Source organism: Melopsittacus undulatus, chromosome 1 (genome assembly GCF_012275295.1).
Source record: "Melopsittacus undulatus isolate bMelUnd1 chromosome 1, bMelUnd1.mat.Z, whole genome shotgun sequence".
Lineage (NCBI taxonomy): Eukaryota > Metazoa > Chordata > Aves > Psittaciformes > Psittaculidae > Melopsittacus > Melopsittacus undulatus.
Window position 1 is genome coordinate 86,067,197 of NC_047527.1, and position 18,780 is coordinate 86,085,976.

Here is an 18,780-nt window from a genome sequence, read left to right on the forward strand (position 1 = left end):
AGTGGCTTCAGATTTGGAAAGGGGGAGAAAAAGAAAGTTTTTCCACATGACGTCAGTAATTCGAGTGGGCATTACTTTATCCAGCACCATCAACACCTGGCAGAATGAGGCCTGAAAATACATTTTGGTATGGGTCCTGGAATATTTGATTTTTGAAGTTTGACCATACTGCAAAATATGGAAGGAAAAAGAAGAGAACTGCAAATACTGTCAGGAATTTGTTGTTGTTCACAGGAACACCAAAACACATGCATGTCAGGAAAATGGGTACAGGGCAAAAGATGCAGCACTCTCATAATTCACCCTGGCTTTGCAGCCACCATGGGGAATCAGGTGGAAACCAAAACCAGAGTGTTTTGGGGTACTGCTCCTCCTCAGTATGAGGTCTGCCACGGCAGGGGCCTGTGTCTGTAATCCAAATCCACTCAGAGGTGCAGAGTGGAGGCAAGAGGGGGGGTGTGAGGGCTGCTGGCATCAACAGCAAGCCCCAGCTTCTCCCCTCACAACTTCGCCTGGGAGCTTCTGCTGTGGGGGTACACTTTCCCATGCCATGACCCCACTGGTGATCAGAGCCATATCCCTGACCCTTGCTTGCCCCACAGCAGTAGGGCAGGATGGTTTGCATGGTCCTGACATGGGCAAACTGCAAAGGGACCATGGTCCAAACACTGAGCTCAAATCAGGATTTTAGGGATTTATCCAGTCAGCCCAGCTACTTCTTGAAGTCAGTCCATGAAAGCCTCCACAGCTTTTCCCAGCCCTTCTGTACATAAGAGACCCTGTTGCACACTTAGTCCCATACATAAGCGACCCTTGCCAGAGTTTCAGCAATGCACCAAGATGCCCTTGTCCTTATGGGGTAAGGCAACACCTTTGAAAAGCCAGGCCTGGGTCAGTTCCCAGTAGGCACTGGAATTTTAGTTTGAGACAGCTATTGATGGTCATCATCGTCCACTCCTTCATTTCTTTGGATGGGTGGGCACAAAAGAGGACAGAGAGATAAAAAAAAAAACCAGATCTCTCTTCTACTTGGTAGTAACTGAGCATGAAAAGGATGGTGAGAACACGGCACGCTTTCTTTAGCCTGTTTTCATTCAGTAGTCATGTAGACTGCAGTGGTGCTCCCTTTAAGGTTACTAGAGGTAAATTACTGGTGCTACTTAGTGCTTAAATTCAGTATTTAGCAGGAGCTCTGTTGTGAAGCCCCTGGTATAAGGAATAGAAGCTCCTGGTGAAGCCCTCCTACCTAGTGCCAGGAGAGTGGGGTGCATGCAGGGCAAGGGTATGATGGACCCCCTTGTGTCACATGACTCTTGTGTCTCTAGAGTAGGCAGCACCTCTTGGTGATGAAGATGACTGTTTTCCTCCTGCACTGCTGTAACCATTCATCTCAGCACCACAGCAGTAGAGTTGTGGACACTACAGGTTCGCCATCATGCCACTGCTACCCTGATAATGGCAGTGTTGTTTTCCTTCCTCAAGGATGGGGCATAACAGGTAAAGGATTTGATCAGGGAAACCCCAGAGATGGCCCTAGTGCTCTCTGTCTCCTTTTTCCCTAAGGTTCCTCGAGATTCAACCAGAAGCGTATCAAGATGGTCTGAACATTAAAGGGCACCCAAGAAAGTATTTTGGAGAACAGGTTACAAGGGAGCAGCCAGATCCCACCAAGATGCAAGACACAGAGCAGCTTAACCACAGCTCTGCCTGAGACAGTTTACACACCATCCTGATCTCCATGTCTTAATTACAGCCCTGAGAAGATCTTATTGAAAGCTTCACAGTGGTAGGACTACAAAGCACTGTAGAGTGTTATCATCCCTATTAATAAACAGGGACCCTGAGGCATATCCAGCTATTGCCACTCGCCTGGTGTCACCCAGCAGAGGCTGGGGAAGCAGAATTTTGTCTCCCAGCCAGGATTTTGTCCCCTTCCCTGTAGCAGTGTAAGTGATTTAAGGAAAAAGCTTGCTAAGTTTACACTGCACATCTGACCCTACTTGACAGGTTCTCTTCTGGGTGACGTAGCCAATTCCTTATCTATGTGTCTTTCAAAAAGGAGAAAATTAAGGAGGCATAAAACCACCAAACTGACTGACATGCACATAAATAAATAGCTGTTAGTATTTTGGGCTGCAGTATAATCTCCTCACCACTCACTGCCTTTCCCTGTGGAAATAACCTTATCTGTAAAATACATTCACAAAGCAGATAGCTTGGAAGAAAAGGCCATGGATCAAGGACTCAAGCTGACAATTTGGCTGTAATACTTTTGCAAAGTTATTGAAAAGGCACATAATTTGGAGAATAAAAAAAAAAAAGAGTATCCTCTTTCTTCCACCCTTTCTCCCTCCCACCCATACGACCTACATTCCTGGGAAATTCAATGGAGTCAGGGTGGACTCCTGAATTGCTGTGACATTGCTGAATGCATAAACCAGAACACAAAAGTACAACCTTTGTGCTGTGAAAGACAGCAGTGAGTACATAAAATGGTATAAAAACCTGACTATACAAAGACATCTTATGGGAAGTTCTCCAGTGAAGATCATCTGCCTGATTTCTACTATTGCCCAGGATGAAAGTGCTCCCCTTCAGAAAAATTTTGAGCCTCTGCTAAGATAGATCTGGGTGCAAAGAAAATAAGATGACTTTATCTGCAATAAAGGCAGACCACTCACACTGGTGAGTGCTGTAGGACAGCAGACTTGCAGAGCACCTTTATGCACCAAAAGCATTTAACACCACATGCTGCAACATCTCCTTTCCACTGAAGCACCCCAATAGCTGGCTTGATTAACCTGCCCTGGGGAGGCAGGGATTGCCTGCACTTCTGTCCTTGCCTGCGCTCTTGGAATTTCTCTTTTGGTATCCATCTGTAGACTCACATAACTGGTGCTTGTACAAACCCAGCTAGAAAACCCAGAGGAGACCATGAAGATGATCAGGGGGCTGGAGGACCTTTCCTATGAAGACAGGCTGAGGGAGCCAGGCTTTTTCAGCCTGGCAAAGAGGATGCTCGAGAAAGACCTTATAGCAGCCTTCCATTGCCTAAAAGGGGCCTACAAGAAATCTTGAGAGGGCCTTTTTACAAGGCATGTAGTGATAGGACAAGGGGGAAGAGCATAGATTTAGATTAGATATAAGGAAGAAGTTCTTCACTATGAGGGTGGCAAGACACTGGCACAGGCTGCCCAGAGAAGCTGTGGCTGCCTCATCCCTGGCAGTGTCCAAGGCCAGGTTGGACGGGGCTTTGAGTAACCTGGTCTAGTGGAAGGTGTCCCTGCCCACAGCAGCGAGTTTGAACTGGATGCGCTTTAAGATCCCTGCCAACCCAAACCATTCTGTGATTCTGCGATTTAAGACCATGCCATGCTTCAAACAACGTGATTCACATTGTGCCCAGCCTGCTGATAATCACCACGATGGGACACAAGGTGGAGCCATAGGAAACAAAGCCTGCTTACAAACGGGCATTTACTTAGGCAGACTGACTGCAGTGACATTAAAAACCAGCCCCCAAATTGCTGTGAGGTCTCCAACTATGGGGGATTTCTCCTCCCACAGAATGCATTAAGTTACACAGCCAGTTATAAATTAAATGAGGATAATTTCATCTTCAACCTTTGAAGAGGGGGGGCTCCAGTGTCTCACCTGATTACTGTGGGTGTGATTTCAGCACAGAAGAACACACTGAGGCTTCCAACAGCATGCGAAGAAAACATACCCACGATGGAAAATGCAGTAGAGAATTTGTCTTTGACGCTGTCACTCATACCTGTCAAGACAAGTGTGTTCATAAAAAGCAAGAATGAGGCCAAACTTCCAAGGAAAAAAACAAGAAAGCAGGTTTGTGTTACTCATTCTCCCTAGACACAAGTTTGAGTCATTTCTGTAATACCAGTTTAAAACTGGTATTTATAAAATTCATTCCCCAAGCACCCGAGACACAAACATAGGTGAAAAAAATCATAATGACATGCCAAAACCGGCAGCGATCTCTAAATTATTTATGCCCAGCCACCACAAAAGGTAAAACCCAAGAAAAAAACACATCTTTGGGCAGTCTTTTAGGCACCAGCCGCTTCCCTCCCACATTTGACAGACAAGAGGAGGCAAGCAGCATTCATTCAACTGCCAAACATCTAGTACAGCTCCGTGGCTTGGGCACTGGTGAGGCTCACAGGACAGGAGAGGAAAGAAAAGGAAGAACTTCCGCTTCCATGCTAAGCCCCTCCATGTGATCAGCCTGCAAACTCTTGTAAACCCCAGCTTGACAGCCTTTGTCTGACAATGCTAGGTGAGTAGAGCTGATGGCAAGGATGGTGCGCAAATACTGTCAGCAGGTAAGGATGTGAGCACTGCACCTTGCAAACTATAGATCTCTGACACTCTCTGGCAACTCTTGCACAGCAGGAGAGGCTGCACCGCTGACCCTAGAGGGAGTCATGACTGTTCAGGAGAACAGACATTGGAAGAGCTGGGCAAAGACAGGTCCATTAAACCAAATACAGAAGGGTAAATTTTGTTCCCCCATAGAATGTCACTGCTTTGCTATTGCAGTATTTCAGGCTGGGCTAAGATGCCTGAGAAAGTACTTTCTAAGGTGCCCCAGTCCCCTTATCTGAAGGGACTTTGGCACCTCAGACCTTTCTGGAAAAGACTGAACTGTGAATGTTGCTCCTAGATAGAGACTTCCTCAGAAAACCCTGTCATATGTCTAAAAATAAACCTTGTGGAACTCCTGCACCCTCTCTTGACCCGAGGAGGCGAGTCAGAATGTGGAAGGGATGGCATGCTGACAGACTGCACACAAAAAATCCAGGCCTGTCTACAAGTGGGGTCCCAAGGCACTGTGTAGACCTGGGCTTTCCCTCTGAACCCTGCTGCAGTGGCAGCTCCACTCTGGGTGCTTTGATCCTGGTCTTTCAGATCTACCCACTCCCAGGGAAGTGCTCCCTGCATGATGCAGACTGGTCTGTAAACCATACCTGAGTCTGGAAGTTGACTGTATTTTCCGATCACTGGATCCAAGACCACAGAAGTCGGAGTAAGAAAAAACAGGAGAGAAAGGGAAAGAAAACAGAACATACTGTTGTTACATATTTATTTATCCAAAGGGAAAAAGAAAAAAGGCAAATCCCACATGCCACCCAAGCTCCCCTTACATTCTTTCCCATGTCAATACTGGTGCATCTTCCTGTGGGCACCAGATGAGGACATACCATTTCCAGGCCCCCTTCAGTTGCAGGACAGCATGCTAATGAGACAGTGATAACAAATGCAGCAGTAAAGCATTTTTAAGAGCCCCAGAATTACCACTGGGACTAACACAAAGGCCTCTTTGTTGTTAACAAAGGAGAGAAGAGAAACTGCCCTCATGCTGCAGCCTCAAGGGAATGGCCAACAGAGGCTTAGTTAGAGAGCAGAACGCTGGGCATCAGCACTGTCACACTGATGGGAGACCTACTCCTTGCCAAAATGTAGAGCTGGTGGTCCATGTGTCATGCTAGCCACTAGCTGTCACACATCCAAACTGCAAAGGAGCACATGACAGTACTGGGCAGCAAGGGGAAGGCCAGCAGCACAAGCTGGGCACATTCCTCCTGATGATCTCCCACCAGGCTCCTGTGACATCCTGGTGTCTGGAGGAAGGGCTGAACAGGGCAAGCCTCAAGGTCTGCTGCTAATGGAGAACACCCCTCTCCTTCTCTCACCCTCCCCAAATTCCGATTTTGTTTGCCAATTACATCCAGATTATGCTAAGCTAAAACACGCAGGAGGCTGTAACAGATTTCATAATCAGCAGGGTCACTGCTTCTCTCCAACCACTGAGCTAGAGCTCTTCTGGGGAAGGAGGGGCATGGTCTAGAGTGGGGGGAGATGAGCTGCTCTGAAGTTCAAGGCTGCATTTCACTACTCTTCTCACAAAGAAAGGGACAAGGGCAGAGTCAGGAAGGCTCACAGGTGCACAGCATTGAGAGAAGTTTAGGTGGCAGTGCAGCAGAACACAGCCAGAGCCAATGGCTGCTCTTAGATTTAGCAACTTGCCTCACAGAATCACCTAAACCCAGTATAGAAAAGGTTATAATGACTCCTACAGGATGTTCCTCTCCACCTCCCCTTTTTTGTTGGTGAAAAACTGCAACCTGATTTTCATGGCCTACTGGGTCTGGTACACTTTCTCCCCACTAAACAACTGCATGTTTATAACCCCAAACAGCCTCAACAAACATCTAACATCCTTAAAAACAAGGAAGATTAGACCAATTGAGTGTAGAGAGATCCTGATGGACACCACCACAAGAATGGTGGTCACACACACATTGTGTGCATCTGCATGCCTGAGGTCACAGTCTGTCAATGGGCTGAGGATGAGGTAGGGCCCCACTCTCAGCTGGGACTGCTGGACATGGTAAACATGTCCTCAAAGGGAATGTAAGCATCTGTGCTAATGTGGGAGCAAAACACCATGCCATTTTGGAGTTTCCTCCATGTCATGAAAGAGGTTCCCTGTTTTCCTCCCATACTGCCGCAAATAGAGTGTTCACTTAAGGTTAACTTGGTGAATGCTTTCAGGAAACATGGTCAGTAAATACGGAGAACTTCTGCTGGCTCAGGGCTGCCTTCAGCATGTGGGAATGTGAAATCTTTCCATACTCACTGCAAAACCCTCTTTCTCATTAAAGCCCTTAATTATTTCTAAACTTAGAAGTGAAAAACAGCAACCACCAGTGTTCTGGTGTTTGTCTCATACCCGGTTTGTCCAAAGCACATCACAACCCTCTTCCCCCTCCTTGGGGTGAGGTTTCATAGGACTGGGGTCTAATGGTTGGTGACTGCAAGATTGATTTTGGCAGGAACCCATCTGAAGAGCTGTGACAACTCACAAAATTATATGTACATGTTTACATGGACTATATGTATACACCGTGTTAAAAGCAGGGTCTTTCAGCTGCATGTTTCCATACTACCTGTTATATCACTTGCACATAGCAAGATGCTCAGGGCAGACAGATGATATACACCTACTGTTTTAACTGCCATTTAGGTTAGCGGCCATTTGAGAAGTAGACTCAAGTGGGAAAGTTTTCCATTCCCAATCCCTACCAGAGGGTACCAATGAGCTTCACAGAGACTCATCCAGAACCCAATACCTTTAAGCAAATTCTTAAACTAAGCACGCATACAGCATGTCAAGTCTGAGAAGGGCAAAAGAAGTGTTAATATTCGCTGGTCACATATTTGCACATCAAAATCACATGGTCTTCAAAAGCTCTTATCTCCAACTCACAGTTGAGAAGGCCCAGCTGTAGGAGCGATGCCAGGGCTGTAAGGATCATGAAAAGCAGGAGTCCTCCTCTTCTCCCCAGAAACCCAACCACTGGGCACATGGCCAGGCAGGATGCCAGTGCAATTCCAGCCATGGTGTAGTAGTCCGCATAGAAGTTGTGGGTAATTGTCATCTTCGTTTCGTGCCCCATCATGCTTTTTGCAAAACAGTGGTGTATGCCGTAACCAGTCAGCCTAGGGGAAACAGGAGAGGGCAAGAGGAGATGATTGTTGAGAAGGCAGACACGCACTGCAATGGAATTCAAGGCAGGAACATCTTAATGCAGGAAGAATTTCTTCCGCTGCAGGAGTACAACACCTAGTGCAAAAAGACTCATCTCAGACTTCTAGGTGCTGCTGTGAAAATAAGCAATGATCAAAAGCAGGAAAAAGAAAAATCTCTATTCAACCAGACATTTGCAATCTACTGGCTTTATTCATATAGCTGTTGCTTGTGGTATGACTGGGATATGAGCAACTTTACAAGGACTCCTAGTGTGTGATTGGCTTTCCCTGTGTATTTGAGAACTCCCCTCTTGCAAAGACATCTCTGTTCCCAGTGCATCTGCTGACAGCCACAGGAGACAGAGCTGCTGTGATGAAGCAGCCTGCATGCTTAAACTGCAAAATACTGTGCAATACAGCTGTGACTTGAAGAAGACCTGCCTGTGGCATTTGGTTGTACTGAAGATTGCATCTCACTTCCCAAGCCAACCTGTTATAACTGTAGACTCCTTGGAAACCCCTTATTTGAAGTTACGCATGCTGCAATTATTATTACCATTATGAAATGATAAGCCATAATTCAATCTACACATTTACACCACCCTTCACAGATGCGTGTCTCCTTTTCTTTTAAAAGTGTCTTTGTGAGGCCAGTGATCAGCATCTTGCCACTCACTTTCACTTCTCTTTCTTTTAGCCCTCACAAAAACAGAGAGGGAAGAAAAAAGGAAGGAAGAGATGGGGCTGGAGGTACACAAATCACATGAGAAGCTCAGCATCACCCCTGAAGTGGTGCAAAACTGCAGCAGAGCTGCTGTGGGAGGTCAATGCTCTGCATGACTCCCATTGCAGCACAGATACGTCCTGTTGGGAAAGGCATGTCCCTGATACCTAGACCAGATGAACCTCATGTCACAAATTAAATTTGCCTGACAGAGAGGCAGGCACAGATCAAGGTCTCCAAAACTGAATGGCAGGTCCATTACACTGATACACCTCTGTCCTCCTGAATGTCAGTAATTAGCAGCTGTCAGTGTCAACTGAGTATTAATATAAGCATAGAAACAGTTGGGGGAATATGCAGTTGCTGAGTGCATGACAGTGATGATCTTGTGAATCAATGCTATAGTTCAAAATACATCCCCAACACTAAATACCTTCTCCCTGATAAAACCCAGCTACACTTGCTGTTACACAAGAATGAAAGTAGCTTTAGATATCTAGATTATAACTGGCTCCTCACGTAAGAGAAATATTAACCAGCAAAAAAGTATTCATAAAAGGACAGAGTTAATTAGGGCATATCTTCTTTCTCTTCTGTGCATGCAAACACACTTGCTGAAGTTGTTATTTAGGCCACGACCTGTAAACTAAATCAATGTATCATTTGGACTTCGCTTTCCAGCCTGCTTCCCCAGGAATTACTCTTATTATCTTAACTTGTTGAACAGCTCAGAACAGTTGCTTTTACAACTAAATACATTTATCTCCCTTGATGTCTTACCGTTCCCTGTAAATTATACCGTCTCCATGTTCCACGCTACCAAAATTTACCACAGCCCCATCTAACAGGAATAACAGAATCAAAATTACATAGTTTTTTTTCCATCCCTTAAAAACAAACATGAAAGCTACTTCCTCAAACACACATCTGCTCCATGCTTTACTTGGAGGCAATCAGCCTCCGTGTGCTATTGCTAGAAGCTGGGCTGCCTAGTTCTGGCTTAGGGGATTTCCAAATGTTCATAATTGAAAAGGGTGAGAAAGGGAAGGGGAGAATTCCTCATGTAAACATTTCTCACAAATACAGTTAACGCTGGCTACTAAACCCACCAGCTCAGCCTAAGAGGAAACAGAGGGAGTCACCCACTGGCAGGTGCAAGAGACACACAAAGATCATAAAACCAGAACTGGTTTGCAACCAATAATGCAGGAGCCCTGAAGCCCATGTGTCCCTGGGTGACCATCTGCCCAGCACAAGGGCTGTTCCCTAGACGTTGTAACTGATCCATGAGCCTGTGTAACAGGAGTGAAGGCTGCAGAGTAGGGCCCTGAAGTGATGAAGAAAAAGCCACAAGAGAGCTACGTACTTCTAAATGGAGCAGAAGATGAGGGATTTGCAGGCTTGTCCCCACCTCCCACTTGAAAACAATAATCATGACAGGATTCAAATAGGCATTTTATAAGATTGAACAATAAGAAAATCCACTACCACTGCCCTCCCAGAAGGTTTGGTTTGGTTAGCGGCTAAATTTGCAGCCTATCTGTCTCCTCTTTACAAGGAGCTCAGCTCTGGACAGAAAGTTTCAGAGTCTGTAACTTGCAAAACCTTTAGGCAAATGCCTGGTTTTTCCCATGTAAGCATGTCAAAGCCGAAGCCTTAGGACACAGGCATCATGTTGTTCTGTGTGAGACCACACATATTCTCCCTGTGTGCCCTACACAAGATTTATAATCCGCTTCTGAAGACCTATCAAGGCCAGCTTTTATACAAGGGAGCAGGCTCGTATTTACTGGCAAGAAACATCTTCTTCTGCAACACAGTTATTTCAGATGTAAACAACTTGAACTTGTGGTCCTGGGGCATTAATGATTTCAAAAATCCCACCACCCAGAATGGCAGCAGCAGTCTACATGCATGAGCATTTACCAGCACGTGTCTATGTACGATCACCAGTGATAGCAGTGCTCTTGCAGAATGACACCTGAGAAGACACATGATCCTGCTGCCTGAAACAATCGATGACCTCCTCTACGTCTGCCATGAAAAAGAACTCCTTGCATCAGCTGGTGTTTTTCCAGGATCATTTATCAGAGACACTAGCGAAAGGTCCCACACTATGAAAGAAAGGAGCTCCCCCATCATTTCCCATTACTGCTTCCAGTTCACCAACCACAGAACTACTCAGAGACTGAACTTACGAGTTGACACACAATACTACGATGTTTTTCCACAGATTTCTTGTTCCCACCACTTTCACAATGCAGACTTTCTTCGGTCTCCTGGTGATCTCCTTTTCCAGTTCTGAAACAAACCAAATAAAAATCATTCTTTCACTGGGGAGAACAAGAAAGAAAAGCTTTGCTTGTGAACTACAGATATATTAAGGGATGCTCTGGAGAGCAGGACACTATTGATAACTCTAACAGGAGCTTAAAAAAAAGCTGAACAACCTGCCTAAATCCATCTCAGCTTCCTTCTTTTCTCTTAGGCTTCCCGTAACCTTCTTCAGGCTTAAGAACTGCCCAAGAATTCCTTCTCCCAGTTTAAAAGGTGGATGTAAAATGGGGGCAGTATACAAATTGATCCCAGCAAGCATGATACAACATTTCCTGAAGAACTTCAGGATTCTGTTCTTTTTTACCCCCACCACAGGCAGGACTGTGCTTGTGCAGTTACAAGACCTGCTGCCCTTCTGCAATGTACACTTGAAAAGCCATGGAAAGGACTGAAGCTCAAACTCATTCTTTGTGTGAATCTTTCGAGGCTTGTTCAAATCCAGGTTTCAGAAAGAAGTGGCTAGGACACCATATCAGCTCATCCTTTTCCCCTCCACCCCATTTCAAAGAATTCAAATTGTTCTGATGGATGGGCTAAACAGAAGACATTTGCTTAAAGAAAAATTCCTGGGCCTCATCAGCTGCGATGTCTTTGCATTTCAGAACTAGAGCCTCACCATGTCCTTAAAGTTCTGGGCAGCTCCAAGATTACATTTCTTTGCTATGCTATTTAACACACAAGCCTTGCAAATAGTGCACTCGATATTCTTGTTGGTAGGGGACAACAACAAAGGACACTGCTTACTTCCCAAATATCATCAGGTTAGAGCTTGAACACCTACCCAAGCACACCAACAAAACCACTGTTTCCCAGACACTGGACCAGTGACACAGCTGGGCACAAAGTCCAGTAAAAACAGAAGAAGCCATGGCTATAAAGAAGCATCACAAACCTATAAAGAAGCACTCTAGGACAGACTTGTACTGTTTTTTACAGCAAAGACTTGTACTGCTGCTTTCTACACTGACTGTGTTTAAAGGCGGCAGCATGGCCCTGTTCTGAACTGTGCATCCGTTCCCTTCATGCATACACAATTAGCACAGTGTCCTCAGTTGTCCGCACTGGCCTGCCCCAACCTCTGCCTTGCTTCACTGAATAGCAATCTCTAAGTGATGCAAGACAGGGAAAAATAAAAGCAAGCAGCAGGGTGTGTGTGGGAGAAACAAGATAAATCACCCAAATTTACAAATTAAACAAAAGACATGTTTGTTTGCCGTTATTTGAAAATTGTATCATAAAAAAATAATAAAACAAAGAAACACTATTTATATGCAAATAGTTGAGCTATTCACTGCTCATAGATCACTCCTGGTCTTCTACCCCTAGTAACTACAGGGAATGTTTCTGAGAAAAGCGGCAAAAAGGTATCTCACATTAATGTACTTGAGCAGCACATTGCTGTACTACTTTCCTTGCTAACTGATAACAGCCATTTCTTCCCAGAATCTACACAGCATGAAGTTCACAAAAGCATAAAGGAGGTGGAGCAAAAGATGAAATTGGTGAAATTAATATATATAGTACTGGAGCACTCAGCAGGCTTAGCTATCTTAGGAAAATAGCCAACAAAAAAAGATGGTTCCTAATCTCAAAGAGCAAGGTCAAAATGTTTTTTTTGTAGCAAGATTCTGGAAAGGAGTAAGTGGGAATAAAACAATTCAGAACAACTGAAACAGATAGAACACAGTCACAAAGCCTGTAATTGAGCCCAAGCCACACCTTCTACAGCAAAAGTCAAAGCAAGCACTAGAAGCAGCACAACGTTTTGAAAGGCTGTTAAAGATTGTTTACTAATTCAGCTGAAGGGCAACAATGAAAATCACCACCCAAACAGCATGTTGCACAAATTTCATGTGGACATAAGTGTTCAATCTCAGACTGTCTAAGAATGACCAGATCTGGCATGTCAAAGTAAAACATCTCCTGTGTCAACAGAGGATAGTCCCCGAGGCCATATTCTTCAGATTTTCTTAATTTTGATTTTTTTTTTTCTCAAAGCAATTTTTACTTTTTCTTTGAGAAGAGAAAGGAGATTTTATGGTCAATTTGCGCTTTAGTAAGCCACAACATAATAAAATCAAGAGAAACAACACTTAACTTGGTCATACTTCTCTTCAGAGCCAAACATTATTTTGCCTTCCACTCCTGCTTTGTTCATAGACAGTTTGCTACAATACATGTATTCTTTCTTTATAGTCATGCATCCTTCCCACATGCACTCAAGCCTCCTTTTAACCTTTCTTAAACATCAATCCTTCCAAACTAATTCTTGCTAATGTTTTTCACTGAACTGATGTTCTACCCTCAAGCACTAACTCTGCTTTAGCTGCAGCAAGGATCACACATGAGAAGGTTTCACCTCTTCTCTACCCTGCCTCATGCTGCAGTCTCCCTTCAGTGGACCCTTGCTTCTGCTCTGAAGTGGGTTATACTCCGTGAATAAAAAAGACAGACAAAAAAAGAAAGCAGAAGAAAGAAATGAAAGAAAATAAAGAGAAGAAAGAAAGAGAAGGAAGGAAAGGAAGGGAAAGAAGGAAAGAAAGGAAAGGAAGGAAGAGAAGGAAAGAAAGGAAGAGAAGGAAAGGAAGGAAGAGAAAGAAAGAAGGAAAATAATATTTAAGAAGAATCTGTCCTCAAACCTTCCACCAAAGAATGCAAACATCACCTGACTTTGTACTGAAAGCCTTCTGGCTCTATCAGCTATTTACTCCTCCATCCCTCTATGATGTGTTGAAACTCCAAGCAAAACTCACCTGCTTCAGATGAATGACTCTCCTCAAGCCCCCACCACCATCTACCTTTTGGATGGCTTTCTTCCTCCTTTATTTCTATATATACCAGTTAGATATTCACCCCACAAATCAATCATTTATAATAATTAAAATATCATTCAGATAGCAACAAATATGCTATGCTACTCGCAAAAAATCATCAGCTACAGAACTGGCTCTCATTTAAGTGGCCTGCTGTCTCTGGGACTAGCCTGCTTGCACAAAAGGATGTCTGTGATGGGCATCCAGAGAGTGACAGCTCTTAGGCTGTCTGGACTTCAACATTAAGATCTTAAATGAGAAGTCAAGCCAATACCTATTCAAAAACCCATGGAAGCAAACTACAGATCTCTCAGTTACTGAATAACACCAGGACACCCCCATGCTCCCTAACTTACTCTTTGAGTTTGCACTGAAGTCACCAGTTCAGAAGGAGTTTGCATTAAATGTTTCAGTTCTGACCAATTTACCAGAACAGCAAGTGTGGAAAATAAGAAATATTTTTATCCATTTACTCAGAGGCCCATTATGAGTTTTCCCATACTCCAGAGCCCACACACACTCTAGGCTTCCTATTCAGGGACTCGGTAGGAAAACTGTCAACAAGCTAACTCTTTATACCTCAGTGGAAATTAAAACTATTCATTGTAAGAGTTTAAAGGTCTCATGGGGAGGGGAACCCTACCAGCTTCCAGCTCCTAACGCTGCTGAATTCTCATGGGATCCTCTGCTTTTCAGGAGTACAGCTTTCAAAATCAGAAAGTATCTTTAAAGCCTTCAAATGAAGCCACCCATCTCTGCATCACTTGGCAAAGACAAAATAGACAAAGCTCAAATCAAGCTGACAAAAAAGGATGTCCAAAATGACAAGTGTTCTGTGGTGATGGACTTCTGCTGGATTTTTCTGGCTGCTAAATGATACTGTCAGTAGCTCTTTGAACATAAAAAGAGCTATGGAAGCCCAGCACAGAGGCTCAATCAATCCCCGGAGCACGACAGCTCTGCAGCAGGAGGTATATCAGTCCGAAATGCAGAGCTGAAACAATCTGCTCTCAACCACACTGAGTTACTGTACATAGGTTTATTTATACCTTTCAGGATTTCTGTCTCCATTAATCCCCTTTATACTTATTCATTTATTTGTATCACAGAGAACTAGCAGCTTGATATACTGCATTTTTGGAAAGCCTAATAGTAAAAGTAAAGGAGTATTGCAATATATCAAGTCACATACAGAAATTATGAGATGGGCAAAGAGCTGACTGATAGGCAGACAGCAATATGGGACAGAAAAATGGGAATCATCAGCGGATGGCAGGAGGTTAGTGGCAGGGTCACTCATTCTAAGAAAAAAGGGAAAAGAAAACTTGTTTAATAACCTCACTTGGGAGCTTGGCACAAACTTTAGGAATGTGCCAATGAAATTTGTTGGTCACGAAGTGAGGCACTGGCCAGTACATCACAGAAATGGAATGTTAGAGGGAACTAGGTGAGCTTGGGACCCTGCGTGTCAAAAGCAACTAAAAACGTAAAATACAAGGTAAAATACTTAGGGACTAATGAGAAATGCTTCTGCTGGAAGGTAAGTTTTTTAGTAGATACTGTTTTAGACCTGGCTATATATTGCTTGAACACCAGTCGTTATAAGACACCAGCTTATTGTGTCCATGAGTATTTGCAATTCAGACAATGAGATACTGCTGCTCTTTCACAATTCTGGGTATCAATACCCGAGAAACAAAAGCTACAGCAAGCCTATTTATAAAAGGAAAAGAGGCAGAGAACCTCAGCTCAGCAAAGGAACAGGTCTATTGTCCGCTCACATAGCATAGGAAAAAAAAGAAATTTAAGGTAGTTACAGACAGGATCAAATGGGAAGGCTAAAAATCCCAAACCACAGAGAACCTGGACACATATTGCATATTTTTGTATTGAATGCTAAGATGTACCTGAGTACAAGAGCAATCTGAAGTCTGGAATGGCCTTCCAACAGAAGCACAGGTCATAAATATCATCAGCATTTAAAATGAAACTCATTTCATGAAAGCAACTGTATAACTCAATAACTGTAGTAGCAAAGGACTGATTGCAATAATTTGTTTCAATCCTGAATCTCCAATTACATTGGAAAAAAGACAGGAAAAATCAGACATAAGGTTGCAACTGCAATTCTCAATAGCTCATATGCATTATGATACAGCATTTAATTAGATGATCACACATTAGTTTTCCCCCCCCAGAATGCTCCCTGCAGTCAGCAAATGGACATCTATTAATGATGTCTCTACCTTTCCCATTCAACATGTGCCCCTTAGCCTTATTATGCAAGCCTCCCAGAGAGTACAAAATCACAGGTTTCCTCAGAGACATTCCTACAGTGCTGTCAGAATATCCATGTATTTCATGAATACCAATGAAATCATCTCCACCACTTTCTTGTAAGAGTAAGGAGAAAGATTATTTCTGTTTTGCAGGCAAGAAGATAAAATACAGAGAAATTGTGTCCAGAATGAGAAAAATCACACAGCAGTAACCCTTACAGATGCTGATGTAAATGCTCCCAGCTTTCTGCAGATCAGGTTCCAGATCTACATGCCTGAGACAGACACTGATGAAATTGTGATTAGTGACAGCACTGAAAGAGCCTGATTCCAGTGAAATTTCCATCATCATACAAGAGCATCCCCGGCAGACACAGGGAATGAGTACAGCCCTTCAGAAGGCATTCAGCTTAATTTCCCCAAGACTGTCCTCTTTCCTTCTTCAACCCTCTATCTTATTCACTACACACCTTCCAAATTCTGCAACAAATGAGGAACAGACAACAGCTTCATTCCCACAGCATCGTCCATCCTATGCACTGATTCGTCCATCCTATGCCCTGTAGAAAAAATAGGTCGTAATCATGTTATTAAGGGCTATATCATCATGCCTTCATACCAGGGGGCCAAGCAAGGGTTGCCCAGGCAACCTGACTTCTTGCATTTCAACAGAGCTTGACTTGTCAATGTTTACATTCCTCTAACATCACCAACATAAAAAAAAACCCAAACAACACAAACACCTCAAATATCATTGTGAGGAGCCGTATCTGAGCCATGTAGAGGTTTCAGATACCTGCACGTGCATTGCTGCTAACTACTGTCAGAGCTATGGAGGAAACCTCAGCAGGCAGAGGAGGCGAGTTGGGCAGTATGGAGAGCTGAAGCACACAGTTTAGGAGTGGATATCACAAGAGTGCTGAGACTGAATCCCTGGGCTTAACAGCTTGTTCTGGAGGGAGAGGAAAAGCAAATGGTTGCAGGCCTTTTGGTCTTCATGCTCTAGCTTTCCACTCCTCTTCTTCTACAGCTCTTAATTTCTCACAGTCCTTTGTTCCCTTTGCCTTAGTCCCCTCCAACTATGTTTATTCTTTGCCCCCGCAACTCTTTATACTCTCTTATTTCCACACTTCTCTGTCCACTGGTCCCCTTGTACTGCTTTCTACTCCTACTTGGTTCCCAAGGTCTCCTCTCCTACCACTCATGTCCACATCCAGACTCATCCATCCTCTCCGCTCAGTGCAGAGGAGTCAGAGGAGCACTCGCAGCACCAAGGCCTGCTGCCAGCCCTCCCCATGCAGTTCCTGCCCTTTGAAGCCAGTTCCTCTGAGAGGAAAGGTAGCACTGGGGATAAAGAGCCACTGTGTCGGCTGGGCACAAAGCAGCTGCGACAGGCTGGAGTGTGGCCAGCGTGAGTCTGTGGAGGACTCAACTGGTGTGAAAAAGTCATTCAAGCTTAAATAGAGGTTGACAACCCCCATTTTCCTTTTTTTATTATTATTATTTTCTCTCATATTTGGCTTTTCCCTGTGACATCAGAAGGCATGTCCTCAGTAGAACACTTCCTTTTTCTCTCTGTCCCCTCTAAATCCTGCTGCTGTCAGAGGTCACTACTGCCCTCAGCAGGGATACAGTCAGGGAAGGCACAGGCTCTTCTCTTCCATTCCTGTAGGCATAGCCAGCAGTAGAGGACTTCTTAACTAATTAATTTCCTTCTTGTTACTCACTGTTTATCATGCCTATCGTGAAAGAGTTGTGCAATCTCCATCAGTTCCTGCTCATGGACAAGTGGGATCACCAGGAAAAACCTAACCCACCCCCCCCCCCCCCCCACCGAAAGCTGATTTAATATACAAGAGGGTAGCAGAAATCACTGGCTGGTTTTGTTTGACAACAGGAATCTCTGTGGCTAATACACAATCTTTTGTAAGACTTAAAGGCTGCCTTCAAGTAGCACCTTGACCTGTTTTAACTAAATTCCCTGCATTTATCTGACTTTCCCACAAGATTTGCATTTTGTTTGGCACCATTAACCAAAAAACAGGATCTGGTAAAGAAACACATCTGACAGGCCCGTACATAGTAGCATCACATGTATTATGGGGACAGGGAACTTGCTTGCTTTCTCTAGCTAATACACCTTGCTCTTCACCTATTACAAGCTTTAAAACAGTAGTGTAGTAGTAGGTGTGAGGGTGTAAGGATATGAGTAAAGCTTTGAAGGGAGAGTTAATCTTTTCTATTAGGGAAAGAGACTGACTTTCAGACATACAGCTTTTTCACACTTCCTTCTGCTCTTTACCCAGTGAAAGAAAGAAAGAAAAAAAAAGCATGTAAATACATAGATCCAAGCCTCATGGTTAGGAAAAATAATATAGCAAAACAAACCAGAAAACTAGCTTATGTATAAAAAGGAAAGTCACAGCAGTGTGCAGCTCAGTAGCAAGAAAGGTGATGATAATTTTCTTTCTTTTTAATTAGAAGCTTCTGAAAACTACAGCTTTCCTAACTCCAATCCACACACATACATAGACACAGAGCACTTGTCACCACTGTGCCCCTTCTTCCTCTCCACCTTGTTGTCTGCATGCTAAAGCCCTGGCCTTTATTTGGATGCTTGATCTTTGCTGGTCACTTTTGTAATTACATCAGTATTATTTCTCTAAGCTTAGAGAGGAACCTTGGAAAGGGACAGCTATAACATGTTTGTCCACAGGAGCACTCTGGTTTGTGTTTTCATCTAGACATGAGCAAAAAGAGGGGTTTGTTATTCAGCCTGGTCAAGCAGTTGTAAGCAGTTGTGAACACTCATTTCTCTAGTTCTTTAAACTGATCTCTACACTTCCTAACCATTTATCCCACTCAGGTCAGAACAACTCTACTGCAGCTACACTGAAATGTATGTTTGTTTCTTCTTCCACAGAGGAACAGGGAAGAGACAGGGAAGTTTCTGGAGAAACTGGCAGTGAAAAGCCTGTACTGAATAACTATTATCAAAATATTTCATTTGCTCATGACTGAAGCTGACATTTCCGATAATGTTTTCAAATATTTGTCAACAAAATTCACC

The 18,780-nt window shown here is 43.8% G+C and overlaps 1 protein-coding gene across 2 annotated transcripts in view; it reads right to left on the bottom strand.

Moving 5' to 3' along the window:
* Nucleotides 1-18,780, bottom strand: part of SLC22A23 (solute carrier family 22 member 23) — a 114,195-nt gene that overhangs the window by 6,343 nt on the left and 89,072 nt on the right. Inside the window, exons 6-10 of one of the 2 annotated variants that reach the window (XM_034061809.1) lie at nt 16,181-16,270; nt 10,480-10,582; nt 7,295-7,527; nt 4,992-5,024; nt 3,655-3,778 (exon numbers count right to left, since the gene is read on the bottom strand). In XM_034061809.1, coding sequence (XP_033917700.1) covers nt 3,655-3,778; nt 4,992-5,024; nt 7,295-7,527; nt 10,480-10,582; nt 16,181-16,270 — 583 coding nt within the window. The remainder of the gene's footprint in view (nt 1-3,654; nt 3,779-4,991; nt 5,025-7,294; nt 7,528-10,479; nt 10,583-16,180; nt 16,271-18,780) is intronic. The other variant, XM_034061816.1, reaches the window with a different exon arrangement.